The following is an 18,966-nucleotide window of genomic DNA, read 5'->3' on the forward strand; positions in this document are numbered from 1 at the left end:
TCATTTGATACAATTATGATGTGTTTTTCACAAATAACAAATTAAAAGCTACCCATGCAGGAGATGGGGACAAATTATCTCCGCCTGCAGCCTTCTGTTCAGCGTACATCGGAGAGCACATAAACAAGGCCAGCTAAATTCCATTGCATGACAACAGGAGGCGCCCAAGAATGCATTCAACCCCTCTCTCTCTCTCCCTCTCTCTCTCTCTCTCTCTCTCTCTCTCTCTCTCTCTCTCTCTCTCTCTCTCTCTCTCTCTCTGTAAAGTTCAAAAATGGTTTCGTTATTGTTGTTAAATTAATAAAGTTCTTTTTTAATTTGATGTGAAAATAAAACACAAACAGATGAAATATTATTACTGTATATATATATGTTACATATATGCATGTATATATATATATCCTATATATATATGATCCTAAACATTGTCAATTCTTGAGTGTCATAATAATAGTTTACTTAGGACCAAAGACATCGACATTAGGGGTAATGTCGCTCAGTACTTGGCCGGGTATTTTGTATTATCATTTTTTCTCTTATTACTTGTCTAAAATTTAAACTCTTCTTGTGACCTAAAATTAATTTCTATGTAATGCAATGTGGCAAATCTATGACATAATGACATTTCATTTCAAATGAAAATACATTTACATGTTTCTACATTATTTACACATTGATAGAAACATTCTTAAACAGTAATTCCCTTATGTGGAAAAACCCTTAAATGTATTATTCTGATATTGTGTTTCTAGGCGCCGACTGCAACAGTTAAAAACAAGATGCTTAGAGCACACGCAAAGTGCTGTGATTAACATCTATCCAAGACTTGCTAAAGTCGTTAGAGTCTAAGGCGGTAGGAACGTAAAGAAGTCACTTCAAAAAGATTTATATCAATGTGTACTTGCCAATAAAATCAGTTAGAAGAAAGTCCTTAACCCCGTACGTTACTTATTACAGAACACAGGGTTTCATACTTCATTTCTTAAATGTATGATATATGTGTTAGACACGACTCGTTTTTAATTCAGTGAGAACATCCCACATTAAGGTAAGTCAGCCGTACGTAAGTTCCCTGTCCTTAAACTGAAGGAAATGTTGTTTAGATGTCACAGTTAATTTCAAGCCTTATTCCTGATATCACGAATTCTGTACAAGATGTCCACAGCTGACAGATAAACTCACAACACATAATTTCAGAGAAGTTGATTGGGAATTACAGGAAATCGGAATAGTGATTTATTTGAAATTTCCCAAGAAGAAGTTGGACGTAATGTTCGTTGATGTGGTTACTTTGTTCTTTACCTTTTATTTTGAAACCTGAAACTGCTTACTTGGATCGATATGTCTTACATAACGAGTGTCGTCAAGGAACCCTTCCGGAACTCCTGGTCTTATCAGTTTTATTAATATTTTCATAGTTTCATCGTAATATAGTTTGAATTTTTTGTCATGTTTACTGTTTAATACAGACATATGATCAGGTAAATTATGCCTTTGTCTTCATATGCTTCAATGAAATGCCTACTATGAAACAGCATACCTTAGTAATAATGTAGTTTAGTTCTATAGAAAATTTTCACGATGCCTTAGCAATATTCCAGCTGGGTCCAACAGTCACAGAGCCAAGTCTGTATTCTTCTTCTGTCTTGTACTAGGTCCTATTGAAATTGTTCACGACGTCTACATAAACATGAAACAGTATTTGAATTTTTAGTATCTCCCACGATAAACGAGTTGCTTACATTGAATTAAGAATTGATTTAAAATTTGAAAGAATAACTTTTTACGGATCAATGACAATCGTAGCATTTATGGTCTCTCGTTTATACAAGAAAGTCACTTTCGGTTGTCTTACAAAGTTAATATAAAAGATCAACAAAACATATTAATGAACACATATAAATCATCAAATGTGATCCATCCAGTCCATTCCCATGATCATAATCCACTGAAGCCATAAACGAAATGAGTAATGCTTTGTTTAATAGCGATTTTTGTTATTTGTAACAAAATATTGCACTGTTTGATCTCTATGCGCCATGGATATCAAATAACATTGGGACCCTCCACTAAAACACAAATCTAAACAACAAACACGGTAATCATATAATTCCTGCTTGAGTTCTAGGCTTGAGTTTCCATTCTGCTGCATATCGTTTTTGTTTGTATGAATGTAATGAAGTCTGTATTTAAACATGATAAAATAAATCATATTTTTAAAGATTCAAACAACTCCCTTTATACCGGTAACGTCAGACTAGATAAAAGTCATTTTACATTAAATTTAGGAATAGGCATGTGGTGAAGATAAAATGTAGATAAATTTAGTGATTCTTTCTAGCATCATTCATTTTTTTCGTCGCAGTCATGTCTCTCCGCAGAAGGTAAAATCGAGTGTATTCAAAATAGTCATGTCTCTCCACAGAAGATAAAATCGAGCGTATTCAAAACAGTCATGTCTCTCCGAAGAAGAGAAAATCGAGTGTATCCAAAACAGCTATGTCTCTCCGCAGAAGGTAAAATCGAGTGTATCCAAAACAGTCATGTCTCTCCGCAGAAGGTAAAGAGTGTCCAAAACAACAAAACCGACATGTTGTTACATAACCATGCGCCAAAACCTAATTCAATAACATAGGGCACAGCATGAACAAACGAAGATTTACACGAAGATGTACAAGGAAAATAAGAAGTGTAAACATCTTAAGCAACATTGACGACATCCGCCATGTAAACCTTGGTCAATTGAAATAAGTAATGTAACGTTTTCAAACATAACAAGGTATACAACAACGGAACCAAAAGGTAAATTAACGGGCATCAAGCATTTCATATGCAAAACCGAAATATTTTGTACTTTTTTGACGTATAACGCTTTCAAATATGATTGATAACTCGAGACATCAATTGTGATTGTGTTGAACCAATAAATATTCAAATTGATTAACTCCTGTTGAGTTTACGACCATGATATTGCTTAGATTGCCCTCAAAGCAGATGTTGTTTATCCTTAGAGAACAAATGGTCATTTTCTGCGTGCCCTTTCACCAAAGGTTTGCCATCGTCTGATCAATATTTCGTTAGAATAACGAATTTATGTACATTTTGTTAATAAATCTGCCCTTTTTCTGTAAGTTTTCGCCCAATATATTATTATAATCGGGTAAATATACACTTGTCTAATTCATTCATTTAATTTCCCGATATACACGATTTTGTGTACAGTGTATGAGAGATTTGTATGTGTTGGTGGGCTGTATGTAACAAGTCTTTCAGTTCCCCACTTGCAAGGGCAATTTACATTTAAATCAATCATGTGCATTCGGAGGATCATACAATCCGATACATCACGAAAAAATTAACTTCATCTTCAGTGACAAAGGAATGAATCATCTGGACTATGGGAATATACGGGAGTTAAAATCAAAAATATTCGTAGAGAAAAAAATCCCTCTATTGTGCAATACCCAGTTTAGAACTTATTGTGTTATTTCTATACGATGATATTTTAAGATCACCAAAATGTCGCCGGAAGCATTATCTCCTCCTGGTAACGGTCCGAGTATAGTAGGTACAATAACAAATTAAATGTCACATTGGCTGCCAAACAGTCACCTCATTGACACACAATTGATCTCCATATCGTGATATTTATATAACTGGGAATGATAATAACCTGACGACGTGTTTACATTTATCAGCTACTGGTAGTGACTGTATCACCCGTCACCAACATCATTTTGAAATCAGCTGTGTAATCATCTACGTCCGATGACTCAATAAATCTCAGCTATGGTGGCATGTACCTGACATTTCCTCTTTTCCGCTTTACTCCGCGAAAAGACGTAAAAAAGACAGGTGTGATAATTGCAATGTTCAATGCAATAGTAGAGTATTTGTTCGCTGATTTGTAAAGAGTCCCTAAACCTTAACGACTGACAAACCTGTAAGCTGTACCCTCCTTTCCGGATGTTGTAAACTTTGGAAACGCACTGCTATCATAGAAAGAAAATGGATGCCTCGTAGTTTCATTCGAAGTTGTATTGACATACCTGTACAGAATGCCGAGAGTGAAACCACTGAAAGAAGCTTTCTCAGAAACCCTCCATGAAATTTCATTTTGTCACAGACAGTTTGATTGGCCAAGTCTGACACCACTTAAATCCTACCCTCAATTTAAAGCCTGAAAAAATCCTTCTTTGGAGAGTTATTTTGCAGCTATTACAGAAACAATTTCTATAATAATGTATATATCCTTCAGGTCAAAAGGTATCATCACCTGTGTTGAGGATGTTGTAGCAATAAGACCACAAAACCCAGATATTTATTGATATTTACTTCCAATAAAACGAATCTGTACATGACCATACCGACACAATCACCAAAGTTAACAATTACACGTGGAGCTCGTGCATCTCCTAATTGCTAAATTGTTGTATTTTTTCTGTTCTTATATACTTCTCGCTAAAACTCTATTGTTACCTACAGTCCTCTATACAGTAGTGTAGCTACACACTATGGTATGACAAACACGTGTGAACATTTTGTCGTTTACTTCACAACTCATAGTTAGTTTTGAACCATATCACTTGAAATCGATATTGTCTGTTTACATAATGTTGATAAGTTCAGGACATCCTGAAATGCTTCACAAACAAATGTAATACGAAGTTGGATGTGTTTGATACTCATTAGTTTGCATGTTGGTTCCGTAGTTTGATACCTTGTCCTCATTTGAGAACGTGACATTACTTATTTGGATAAACCAAGATTTACCTGGCGGACGTCGTCGGTTAAGGAGAAGACGCGTATTCTTCCGGAACACCTGGTGTTGTTCCCCTTGTGTTTTAGGAGTCTATGTTTAACTCTCTCTTTTGTTCATTTGTTGTCCTGAATTATTGAATTTTAGTTTGAATACTGATTCCGCTCACATGTTTGCATTTCTTGTTGGTTTTTATTTGTATCTAAAACAACAAATAAAATACTGACATTTTAACAGAATCTTAATTAAAAGTAAGATTCAATGACAATAAGATAAGAACAAGAGAAAGATTTAGACGGAGATCCCAGAAAACAAAAAAAATTGGAAAGAGCAGGCCATCCAGAGGATAAGCTTCTTCTGCTTCATCGTAGACACTCGTCATGCAAATCTCGGTCAGTGGGAGTAAGCAATGTCACGTTCCGAAATGAGAATAGTGTCAACACAACAGCATACTAACGAGCATCAAATAAATCAAAGTTAATATCATTCCTTTATCTCTTGAAACCCTGTGCTGTAAGTTTGTCTGTCAGGTGACAGAATTTTGCCGAAATCATGACATTTGGAACAAGCCATTAAATATCAGGACAGCATAGTTTGGGGATACATTGATGATTGAAACATTCACTGAAATAAACTATTTTACAATCAAATTTTATCAAACATATGAACGAATGATGTGATGACCGTCAATCAATAGATTCTCAGGTAATTGTATTTTGAAAAACTTGCGTACATCGGTTGTCATCTCCTGAAGTTCATGAAAAAGCTAGAATGTAAACAATGGGAGTGTCTGCTTCTTTCTCTTATCTTAACTTATCAAATTCATTTTTCTCCTGGCACACCTATCAGACCTTATCTTGTGTTCCTATCTAACGACTGACACATGAAAATAAAACGAGATCACTTTATGTTCTTATTTCAGTGGTTTTTGGATTTTCAAATTCTTTTTTCAAGGCCAATATAATTTCATGCAATTTTAGTTCTATTTTGTCCTTGTTAACGTCAGTTTACAAGCATACCGGAGTGACTTGATAGTCTATTACCAGACACCCAAGTCATGGAACTTCATCTCTCCACAACTACGTCTCCCGGGTCAAAACAAATCGAACAGGAGGTCTAATTAAAAGAATAGATATATGCATTGCTATGTACACTATAAACCTTCAATATAGACTTGGTTCATATCACTACTTTTACTTCTTTAATCAAGAAACGATTCACAGCGTTGTTTTATTATTCATAGAATGACTAACCGAAATCAATTGAAGAATGCGCTGGTGCAGCGCGTCTGAGTATCGACCGAGCCAGTATCTCACCCAGCATCCGATGTAGCACGAGGCAAGTCCACTCACGCCGGCTAGAACAGACGAGAACTTTTCATCGAGAGGCGATCCGTGTGCCCTTTGGTGCCAAATGCAGTCTGACTCTTTCAGGACGACAAAGTTCAGTGTGTTATGTTAGTAAAATATTGGTGTGATATCGTATAACCAGAAAAGACTGAATTCAGCATGGATACTCCAACATTACACAGACTAGCATGGTGCGTTCTTGTGTTCATGTACCTAACATCAGCCCACGCCGCGGATACCGTGACCAAAGACACAGGTACGTGGTTGTTTTAGTATTATCTTATTAGCAATATTACCCGTACATTTACCCACTGTGACAACAGAAGGTCCATATCCCAAAGCGAAAAACAAATTCAATTAATACGGATTCTTTTATATAACAGCTTCCAGTAATTAATTGAAACATAAATCAATATCTTTGATATTTCACCATACATTGTTTCTACAAGTTGTTACACCACATACAGCGCAAACAGTAAAACCATTTGACGAAACATTGCCAATACAATTAACTGTTGAGTTGAGAGACAACGCTAGTAGAATTTGAATTGATATTTACCGAAGCATGTGTCAGTTATTGGGATATTCTGTGTCTATACACATACATGTATATCTTGTTTAGCTCGTGATGTAGAACCCCACATGAACGTATGTATAAGGGCCGGAGCCAAAATTAGAGGCTTCCGTGACAGGAGGCTTCCGATGCTGACCCCATCCATCCTTCTTCGCCAAAACAAGCCCGATATCGCCCTGTAACAGCGATGATTAATTTATTTCAAGAATTGGTCGATGGAAATTACGGATGTTTTGTGTGTATCAGGGATGTATTGATTTAGGATGTTGGTGATCGGAGTTTTATATTATCAACAAATCCCGAGACACGGCACATTATGTATCTATATACAGCCGCGTGATGCGTTGTTTTTCTCAGTCTGGAAAGGTTCCGGTAAACTGCTATATTGTACACTATAAAACACACAGTAAAGCATTTTTTATTCATATAGATGGGATTCACAGTTTGTATTTTTAAACCTCCATTAAAATCAATGCATAGTCCGAACGTCGTGTTACGCTTCTACCAAATTTTCATTTCAGGAAAAACCAATGCCAAATAACAGCATATATAACAATGTTCTGCATCAACACTTCCTAAAATGTACAGTGTTATTTAACGTCTTAGAGTATATATATATCGTTTCTTAAAGTCATGATATATCAAATTACAATGTAAAAAGTATTGTTCTAAGACCGAATAAGAAATGAAAGATTTATTGCCTGCTTAAGTGTATATTGCCAACAATAATGTTCAGTTAAGATACAAAATTTTGCCATTTGAAATACATTGTGAATTTGTTTTCAAAGGGCTGTTAAAAATCAAGAATCGATTTATTTTAACGAGTGCACATTAAATAATTAGAGAAAACCCCGATAATGCTTTGGAACCGCCCCTATGCTCAACTGTGTTTTCCCTTTTGAGAATTTCAATTATTACCACTTTTGTTTTAATATGAGATGAAAGCCTGAACATGTTTTAGACAATTATAGCGCAGCAGTACGGTGTCCCGGTATGTCCTCACTAGAAATGTTATTTTACCATGTGTGTTGGTCGTCCATATTCCCGGAGGGAAGTAAGTGCCAAGCGACGGAACCGGAGCATAAGCCCCAATATGACCTTGCTGTAAACATATCTCCAATCAGGCCTTCTGTCAAAAGATATTCCCAACAGTGCATTCCGTAAATATATCCCGAATAAGACATTTTTTCAATGTATCCCTACAGGGCATTCTTTAAATATATCCAAATAAGGAATTCAGTAGATACATCCTACTAAGGAATTCTTCAGATATCCTGTAGATATCCCAAATAAGGCATGCTGTAAAACATACATCTCGAATAGGGCATGCTGTAAAACATTCATCCTAAATATGGCATTATGTAAAACATACATCCCGAACACAGCATTTTGTAAAACATACATCCCAAATAAGGCATTCTGTAAAACATGCATTTTGAATAAGACATTGCTTTTAACATGCATCCCAAATAAGGCATTCTGTGAAACACACATCTCGAATAAGGCATTCTGCAAAACATGCATCCCGAATTAGTCATGCTGTAAAACAAATATCTCGAACAATGCATTCTGTAAAACATACATTTCTAATATGGCATGCTGTAAAACATACATTTCTAATATGGCATTCTGTAAAACATACATTTCTAATATGGAATTCTGTAAAACATACATCCCAAATAAGGCATTCAGTAACTATAATCCTAATTATGAATCCTGTAAATACATTCCCAAAAGGATATTTTGTAATTCCCAATGGGACATTTTGCAAATACATTAAAACTGAGGTAATTTGTTAAGTCCATAAATAATGCTGCAGTTGGCGTCAGCCTGACAGGGTTAAATACTTAAATAATTCCATCTGTATATACATGTATATATATCGCATAGCTTTTCTGCAATAGGACAAAATTCATTATTAGACATTGATGAATCAAATCCTACATTGGTTAATAGAAATAGTTAAGAAGGCACAAAAACAAACAACAAACTTGCAACTAAGCATGATGTCATGCCAACAATGATAAAATGGCCTGGAATGTGTCGAGTAAATCCGTATCAATTCTTGCTGTAGAAGTAGAAATTAGGAGGCCATTGAAGCACTGAACGAATGCTCAATTTGCTATAAAATTTAAACAGCAAATAGTAAATAATGAATCCGTAGATGGCAAATCACCTTTATAATTGCCTTCTCAGCTTTGGTATTGCTTACGTAATCTACAAACAAGACAGAATAGGTTCACCGTTTATTGGTCAATAATAGAGAAATTTTCGATTAGAAAATTGCATCTACAAAAGAGGACAAAACATACATATATCAACCTGAATTTCTGACAGTTTCTAAAAATAATTCTTAAAATTAAGCTAAATGCGAATTCTGACATTTATTAAAATATATTGTGCTGATATTAAAGAACATGATTATCTCGGAAGTTGATTATCATAAGCCAATTGATCATGCCATATACATATGTATGAGATACATATGTACCTAAATCTTATTAAAAAAGCGATTCAGTTATAGAGACTGGTAATTACTTTCTGTCATCACAGAACACTAAAACAATTAACAACACACGTTTAATGGTTTCATAAACAGCTTTCAAGGTATCTTCTTCCAAATATCACATAATGAAACGTTTATATCAACTTAAATACCGGGGAAACGAGACTCGACAATATCAATGTACACCTCACTACACACAAATGATAGCAATGCAGAGTCAGTAAACAGGTTTATCGTCGTCGAAGGACACTTTTCCTCGTCCGACCTCGTGCGTGCGACGCGTTCATGTAATTATCGGTTAGAATATGGTTCACAATTTTCGGATAACCGTCATTGCAATTTCTGCTGATGTAGGTACATCATGTACATAACTGTGTTTACTTACACTTTTGTGTTTTCTTAACAATGCCAAGCCTTTTGTCATTCCTTTCAGTTTCAGCTGAAATTGCGTTGCTGCAGATGGTAATTCCAGGTTACATTTACGTTGTATGATAAAATGACCTTTTTATTTTAACATCGTATGAGATTATTGTATGTCTGATAGTATTATCTATCATTATCTGTATTACCTTCTACTTATCTATCATCACTTTTTGTAGCATTCGCTAGCAAAAATAGACAGGGATCAGATTGATAAAACACGGTTGTGAAAACAATGTAAACAGAGAACACTTACTTCATACCTGTAAATCAGACTAATGTAAAAGACAGTTACATAGAAAACAAAACACGTTATAGAGATAATATTTACCGGGGATTTCAGCAACAATATATATTACTCATGTGGATAATATTTTGACATCTTCACTTGTGCGCTAGGATACATGTAATAATATTTCAGACACGAGTGTAATAAATGTGTTATTAATGAATGGGCCGATTAATTCCCTCTGTTTGTTACGCCGAGAAAATCTCTAGATATATGTATATAGACTTACACGTTCTATCTACCATGTTTTATTGGTTCTGAAAGGTCATAAGTAGGTCGTTTGGCTAGAGAAAATCGAACTGTGAATGAATGAGTTTTTTATAGAATACAATACTTAGACAAAAGGTTCCATGGTAATAAAGAGCACTGTTAGAACAACACGGAATTCAGAGATATCCTGGCTGTGAGACAATGGTGTGCAGAACTTTAGTCTTGCGTTCAGAAATCATCACAAGGTCCATCGGTTATAAAGGTAATAGCTGGTGGACATATAATGGCAGATGAAGTTGGTGTAGAATCTTCGATGAAATGAAATTGAACACCAAACTTAACGCTGTGTATGGTGTGTTTAGAGACATCTAGATAAGTAACCCTTTGACCTTTCGTCAGTATCTGGTTGTCACTTTCTATCTCCCGGGAATTTTATTCTCAATTTTTTTTTTTTTTTTTTACATGTTTCTTTTTTTCAAACTGGTGTAATTCGTTTCTATTAGATAGAGTTGTTGTATTGTGAAACTAGATATTACTAGACTAAGCCCAGTATATAATCAGACAAAATTATCTGGCCACGTGATCGGTATTTTATAAGGAAGGATTTTATATTGTCTATACAAACCTTGTCGGTATCAAAAGTTTCCAGAAAATGTATCAGTTTGAGATAGTTAAAATCAATGATCAATAGGAACTCTTGTATTTTATTTTCATATAGTGTTGTAAAAGTGCGTCTTGACGTCGCGGTGTTCTTCCTCGGCTCAGGTTGAAGAACGTGATCTTATTTGTTTCATGTACACATAGTTATATATGTATAACGTAGGACTTTTTCTATTAATTGTGCCGCCATTTCTTATCATTGAGCTCGACATTTGCTGTTCGTTTGTTTTTTTATTTGCCAACGAAAGTTTGCTCTGAGATATTGGTTGCTGAAAAAAGCTGATATTAACATCACCACATTTACTGTTGAACTGAAATAAAATATATTTATTGCACCACCGGATTAATTTTAAGTCATACCAATGGCCACAATTACGTCAGAAATCTACCACATATTCCCTCCAAATGTTGCTTAATGGTCATATATGATATGATTACGTATCGTGTTATAGACACAACCGTCTAAATAGTGCTCAATGACCCTAATTTATGTAGTTGTACCACACCACCGCGAGACTGTGCGTTGTGAGGTTGTTTTAAGAGTGCTCTTAGCTGGCTTAAGTTTCCAGCTCCATCACGTATAAAGGAATAGGTCTACCCGGGACAAGGAAATTCAATTTGAAGATGTCGTGCGGGAAGTAACTGTGTTTTATTTAATGGACGTATACTGTCTAGATAGAGCAGCATCGATTCCATAGGATAATACATCCCAAACAAGTCGTAATGATTCACTAATATAGACGAGATCCACGTGCTGGTGGTCGTAGTGTATTGCGATTTATCAGAAATACTACTGACAGTTTACAGCTGAGATGTAAGAAAGTTTCATCGATTACATCTGAAAAAAACATCTCAGCGGATGTATTATTATTATTACAACCTTACCGGGTTTTTTTGGTGTAAAAATGTCCCAGCTGATCTTCAATCTCTTTGAGTAATAAGCGGTCACCTCGTTCATACTATTTCACAGTTCGCCGCTTCAGTCTGAGTTACGTCCTCATTTAGCGATTACCTAACCTTGTCGTTGATGCATGACACAAGGAAATCATTCATAAGGGGTATATAATACATGTATAAGTTCTATGAACTGAAAATACCCCTAACCAACACACATTTGTTGCCAATTCACTACCTAATCATCATCGACGCCGCCATCTTGTTACCGCGAGCCAGGAAGCAGACGACGTTTTAACGTGATTTCGGAACTAAAATGTTAATTTCCCTCATTTTTGTTTTTATATCAAAAAGAAATTTATGCGGGGGTAAAAAAGATATTTTTTTATGAATTAAAGAAAGTATTAGAGCAAAAGAAAAAGTAGTAAACAATTGACATACGTCACATACAACCAATATGGCGTGGAACAATAATCACCTGACACATTCAGATCAATTTTAAGTCGCTACGGGATTGTTCTATAAATAGGTATTGAATTATAATAATTTTATAATTATAAGATTTTTATGCTTTTGGCATTTAGTTCACATTATTAATCTAAAATTAATGAATTGCAATTATGGGGGCAATTGTGAGAGGACTTTAATGTCTTTTGTGACTTTTCTCCACCATCTCTCTCTCTCCCTCTCTTTCATGTGGTAAAAAACACAATGATAACGTTGCAAGGATGTTATACACTAATAGCTACTGTTCCCTTATCTGGCGTCGATATATGTATGTGGTTGACAATTTTCCTCTCTAATGAAACCGGCACAAACTATACGACTTTTTGAACGGAGAGTTGCTCTCAAATCTAAACACATTTGCGAGCCAAACAAACACTCCAACGTGTTATCATCACGTCTTCAGTGCAAGGCTGTCAGCACATTAGACTAATCTGCGAAATAATACCTATATTTATAGGGTGTTTGACGAGGGATACAGTTCCATGTTCTCTGTAAAGATCCAAACTCAGGGTACATAACACACAGAATGTCTAAAGTAATTTCCGAAAATTTTAGATTTGGGACCGTATATAATAACTAATTAGCCGTACTTCAAAATCCTGATAATGAAATGATAACACCTAGTAATGCATCCTAAATCTACGGAGGAGTGACTAAAAGACCGATCCATTTATTATAATATCCATCTTTCGGAACAGTTCCATGGAAGGAAAATATCCCAAAGGCACATTGAGCTGAATATAGACAGATGCAAACAGTAGTTTTTACTCCATAATATACAGTAAATTGACCAGTTAAAAACACATCATTTTTGGTTTGTTTGTTTTTTGTTTTTTGGTTTTTTTTTCAGTTAAGACTGATCTACATGCAATACAGCCTAATAATATGATATGTACGACACAGTCTGGTGACACAAGTACTGACTTGTCACATACCATAACGACATACAATACCTGCCTTATATCGTAATCACCCATCCTCGATACTCCAGGGGTTATCCTTGCTTTAGCTCTCTCAAACCCAGTAACATGTCACGGAAAAATTGAAGGTTCCGTGTGCGACACATTGTGGACAAGACGTAAAGACTAGTTTGATCCTTTGTTGAAAATTAAAAGAATATCTATGTCGCATAAAGGCATATTGTAATGACTTTTAAGTTGGGTGTAGCTCCTTTATTGTTTTCAAAAGGACCATATCAGCCTGTGAATGGTCAGCTGTTTTCTCCTGGAACCAATCAGATTGATTTGCTTGTACCTTCAATTTTGCCATGACACGTTCCAAGGTTGCAGATATTGAAACTGATGATAAATCATGGAGTACTTAGGATGCATACTGATCATGTCTTATACTTCTTACACAGCGTAACAACACACACTTAATGTCACACAGCGTGGCGACACAAGTGCTATATACCTGTCACGGCGTGGCACACAAGTTCTGTACCTGTCATACAGCGCGGCGACACAAGTTCTCTACATGTTACACAAGCGTTGCGCGTGACGCACAAGTTCTGTACCTGTCATACAGTGCGGCGACACAAGTTCTCTACATGTTACACAAGCGTTGCGCGTGACGCACAAGTTCTGTACCTGTCATACAGCGCGGCGACACAAGTTCTCTACATGTTACACAAGCGTTGCGCGTGACGCACAAGTTCTGTACCTGTCATACAGCGCGGTGACACAAGTTCTCTACATGTCACACAAGCGTGGCGATACGGTACTTTACCATCACCCAGCGCGGCGACACAAGCTCTGTACTTGTCACACAGCGTGGCAACACAAATGCTGAACCTGTCAAACAGCGTGGCGATCAAATATTGTTCCATTCACTCAGCGAGGCGACAAAAGTTCAGTTCGGTACCTGTCACAGCGGGGCGGCGCAGTTCTGTACCTGTCATACAGCGTAGTGACACAAGCTCTGTACCTGTCATACAGCGCGGCGACACAAGTTCCGTAGCTAACATACAGCATGGCGACACAAGTATTGTACCTGTCACACAGCTTGGCGACGCAAATGCTGAACCTGTCAAACAGCGGCGACACAAGTTCCGTATCTGCCACACAGCGTGGCGACACAGAATTGTACCATCACACAGTGTGGCGACACCGTATTGTACCTGTTACACAGCGTGACGACACAGCGTTGTACCTTTAACACAGAGTTACAGCGTGGTGGCACAGGATTGTACCACCACACAGCGTTCATACCCACGTATTGTATCTATCACTCAGTCCAACTATACAACGACACAAATGCAATACATGTTACACAGTGTGCGACACAAGTACTGTACCCATCTCACGCTGTTACATAGTGTGCGACACGAGTACTTTGCCTATCTCACACTGTTACACAGTGTGCGACACAAGTTATGTACCCATCTCACACTGTTACACAGTGTGCGACACAAGTACTCTGCCCATCTCACACTGGTACATAGTGTGCGGCACAAGAATTGTCCCCATCTCACATTGTTACACAGCGTGCGACACACGTACTGTACCCATCTCACACTGTTACACGGTGTGCGACACAAGTTCTGTACCCGTCTCACATTGTTACACAGTGTGCGACACAAGTTCTGTACCTACCTCACAACGTCACAACACACGAACTCTACATTTCATAGTAGCGACCTGCGCACGAGACCTGTCATCTGACTGAAAAAATTGGAATATTACTGTCGACTATGGTAACAATATATCACTCTACCAATTTTCATATATGCCCATGTATTAGACTGTTACTCTATTAAGCCACAGAGTCCCAAATTCGATCCCTAGTGGAGATTTCAAAAATAAAATTTCACAAGCAGCGCTGATGTAGATTATGATCCTGACAAAATCTCGAACTCGTGGTTTTTCCAGGAAGGTGTATTTCGTATTGGTTGCAATCATCATAAAATATAAATTGGAAACAAACAGTGACTCATGTATAGTTTCCGAATTTACTATGAATGAAACTTACAGCGTTCATCGAACTTGGATTTTCTAAATTGATTAAAAAATGTATATCTATAGGAGACGGTGACGTCCCGTATTCTGATCAAAGCTTTCCGGAAAAGATAATGATTTTATCGACATTGATTTCACGTCATTGTGAAGACAGATAATATGATAAGAACACCACCACCATCAGGAAAGTGTAACTGTTTGTAGTGTTTGAATGCAAAAAAAATATTAACATCATTTTCGGCTTTTACTGAACATGGACTGATAACAATGAGGTATTCACATTTAAAAGAATCACGAAGGAAACTGATCACCCGGATTCACAACTACTCTCATAATTGTCGATATGTTGATAAATCTTCTACAATTCTATTGTATCAAAAGAAGACAGACTGTAACATTACCGCACCTAACTGCGTTCTCTACAACAGATAAGAAAATAGATATATAGGGCATGAGACGTTTCACATTACACAGAAACTAACTATTAGTAGGAACAATGGAGAGAACCATTTACCATGGATTACCTCCCTTTGCTGAAAGCGATATTCCTGTTTCAGCGCTTCTCGCTTCAAATACATACCGACAAAATGTTTGCTATAATCGTGAATTCCGCATGTTGCTTATAAAGTCATTATTATGGAAGCGTAAAATTCAATATAGCGATAACTTGTCAAAAAGTGACACTTTTGCTATGCTTTGATTTTGCCAAATGTAGTATGTTTACGGTAGACATGCGAGGTTTTCCATGATGTTACACCCAGATATGTATTATGTGCTAAACATACCTTCAGTGTTATGTTAGGTTTTTTTTCAGTCTTATAACACCAAACTGCTTCCTGGTGATGCTCGTATTAAACATACTACATCACCAGGACATAAACTTCCTCCTTCTACTGGTATCAAACAGCGCAGTCTAGTAACTGACACAGATTTATTGGGATTACCCAAGCGAAAATTTATTCCAACCAATGTTATTTTGAAGAACAATAGCTTATCTCACCTCACAATTCGCACCGATTGTCTTTGCAATTCCCTGATGGACAAAAATAATTATCGTAAAAAACTTGTTTTCAAACATTACAGAAATAAGAAATATATACGATTCGTGGCTAAGTACAGAAGCTATAAATTCTTCCCGCTGAAGAACCGGCACACAACTTCTGCATTGATAAAAGAAAAGGCCCGCTTCGCTACGTTATCTAGACTTAACCCGATGTGAAGACTTATGGCGGCTGAACAGGATAGTTAGGCAAAACACCTTCTAAATCAAATCCTTTAGAATGGTGGCTGCTCAGCGCTGACAGATTATATAGACAAGAGAAATGCTCCTCCGTCCATTGGAGATTTCTCAACTTGTTTATGACACACTTTCTGAGAACATAGATATTTTGTCAGATTTTAGCCAATCAGAAATCGGGGTCGCATAACTTCTGATCAAGACACGTTCCATGTACAACCTAGATTTGTGTGTTTTCGCTCTTACTTTCAGATATATTGAACGTGTTTCACTTTTGCGGTTGGTTTCAGATAATTGCCTTACATCTGTGCCTAGCTTCAGATATTTGTGTATGGTTACTTCCAGATATATATATCATATGAATGCTTAGTTTCAAATACATTTTTTTCTAAAACCTATGCTTAGTTTTAGACGCATGATGAAGTGTTTGTTCACGAGGGTTACGTCACTGATGTCAACAATTAGATAAACTATTTGTATATGTGTATATAGCCCCCTTCAATCAAGTCTGTGTATTGCAAGTCTTTTGGATACGGTTTGAGATATTTCTATCTCAATGGATCACATTTTGTGAAAAACGTCCTGATGTTTTAAATGTAAGAATGCCAACGTAATCGGTGCTCATCTACAGAGACTTGCGTGGGCTTGTTTCACCGGTGTGTACGTCAATGACGATAAAGAAAATAAATGCACCGTGGCACAATATTCCATCCGTACATCCATTTTCATGCATTAAGACCTCAGATGAAAAAAATTAAAAATATCAAAAATGGGTCTTTAAATGACAGCAGTATTTTACAGTTCCTTTCAAATGGATTCCATAACATGAAAATCATAAACTACAATATGGGACAAAACCTAATACAGCGTATTGCTTTGTAACAAATGGAAGCTGCATTTCGTCTCTAACGGCAAAAATACCTCCATTATATCTAGAAGAAAGAGCGGCTCAATCAATGACATGGAAATGAAAGCAGCGCCTGTGGGACTAGGTTTATTTCATCAATAATAGATGTTGACTAGCGGTGACAATCAAGTTGTGCCAAGGTAACCCCCATGACAATCTGTATTGTAAATGATTTAGAAATTCCTGTTCCGTATCAAAAACAACAAAGATGCCATCCATCCCTGCAGTAATTGTGTTTCTAATTTTACTTCCTTGTCAATTGAAAGGTCCTTAATCATATTTAAACTGTGATCTGTGAAAATATTGATATCCACCTGGTTTGTGAATAACATCGGTACTGGCTTAAGATAATAATGATTTAACATTTTCAAACACCTTAGAAAGTGATTGAGTAAATAATGCGGGCATGTACCCAATTATACTATCTTACTCTTTTGTCAGTTATATTTAATGTTCTGTCCTACCGCACCTTAGTGGTGTTTCACTGTTCTGTCCTACCGTACCTTGGTATTGTTTCCCTGTTCTGTCCTACCGTACCTTGGTAATGTTTCCTTGTTCTGTCCTACCGTACCTTGGTAATGTTTCCCTGTTCTGTCCTACCGTCCCCTAGCGATGTTTCCCTGTTCTGTCCTACAGTACGTAAGTGATGTTTCTCTGTTTTGTCCTGCTGTACTACTCTTTTGTCAATTATTTTCCCTGGTCTGTCCTCCCGTACCTTAGTGATGTTTCCCTGTTCTTTCCTACCGTACGTTGGTAATGTTTCCTTGTTCTGTCCTACCGTACCTTGGTAATGTTTCCCTGTTCTGTCCTACCGTCCCCTAGCGATGTTTCCCTGTTCTGTCCTACAGTACGTAAGTGATGTTTCTCTGTTTTGTCCTGCTGTACTACTCTTTTGTCAATTATTTTCCCTGGTCTGTCCTCCCGTACCTTAGTGATGTTTCCCTGTTCTTTCCTACCGTGGTGATGTTTCCCTGTTCTGTCCTATCGTCCCCTAATGACGTTTCCTTGTTTTGTTCTACCGTGCCTTGGTAATGGTCACTGTTCTGTCTTAACATACCTTGGTGATGTTTCCCTGTTATGTCCTACTGTACCTTGGTGATGTTTCTTCGTTCCATCTGGCTGTCCTACTCTTTTTTCAGTTGTATTTCTCCTGTTCTATCCTACTGTGCCTCAGTAATTGTTTCGTCGTTCCATCCTGCTGTCCTACTTTTTTGTCACTTACATTTCCCTGTTTTGTCCTTCCGTATTTTTTTTTTTTTTTTTTTGTTCCTTCCTGCTCTCCTATTTGTCATATTTTCTTGTTCTCTATATTTGTCTGGTTGTGACGTTTCTTTGTTTTCTTGTTCTGTCCCTTCCATGAGGCTGCCCTGTTCTCTCCTGCCGTCCTACAGCGATATTTATTTGTACTGACTTGCTGACCTTCAGTGAGGTTTCCTTGATATTTCCTGTTATAAGTCATATTTAGGTTTACTTTTTATCTCCTGTTGTTTATCAGTGAGGTCTCTATTATCAGTGAGGTTTATATTTTCTGTCTTCGTGTCTGTCAGTAGGGTTTCTATGTTCTGTCTTGCTGAGGTTTACTTGTTCTGTTATGCCGTCATTCAGTGTAATTTCCTTGATCTGCCAAGCCATATGTCAATGAAGTTTCTATGTTCTGTCTTGCTGGCATTCAGTCAGGTTTCCCCGTTCTGTCCTGC

At 36.9% G+C, this 18,966-nt stretch overlaps 1 protein-coding gene across 1 annotated transcript in view; it reads left to right on the forward strand.

Moving 5' to 3' along the window:
- The first annotated feature begins 6,267 nt into the window (after positions 1-6,267).
- The window catches only part of LOC132552336 (uncharacterized), a 73,790-nt gene continuing 61,091 nt past the window's right edge, over positions 6,268-18,966 (forward strand). Inside the window, exon 1 of the mRNA XM_060216497.1 lies at positions 6,268-6,364. Within this exon, the coding sequence (XP_060072480.1) occupies positions 6,268-6,364 (97 nt within the window). The remainder of the gene's footprint in view (positions 6,365-18,966) is intronic.

This window comes from Ylistrum balloti, unplaced genomic scaffold, assembly GCF_031769215.1.
Source record: "Ylistrum balloti isolate Yb309-2 unplaced genomic scaffold, AGI_CSIRO_Ybal_v1 Utg370242, whole genome shotgun sequence".
NCBI classification, from domain to species: Eukaryota; Metazoa; Mollusca; class Bivalvia; order Pectinida; family Pectinidae; genus Ylistrum; species Ylistrum balloti.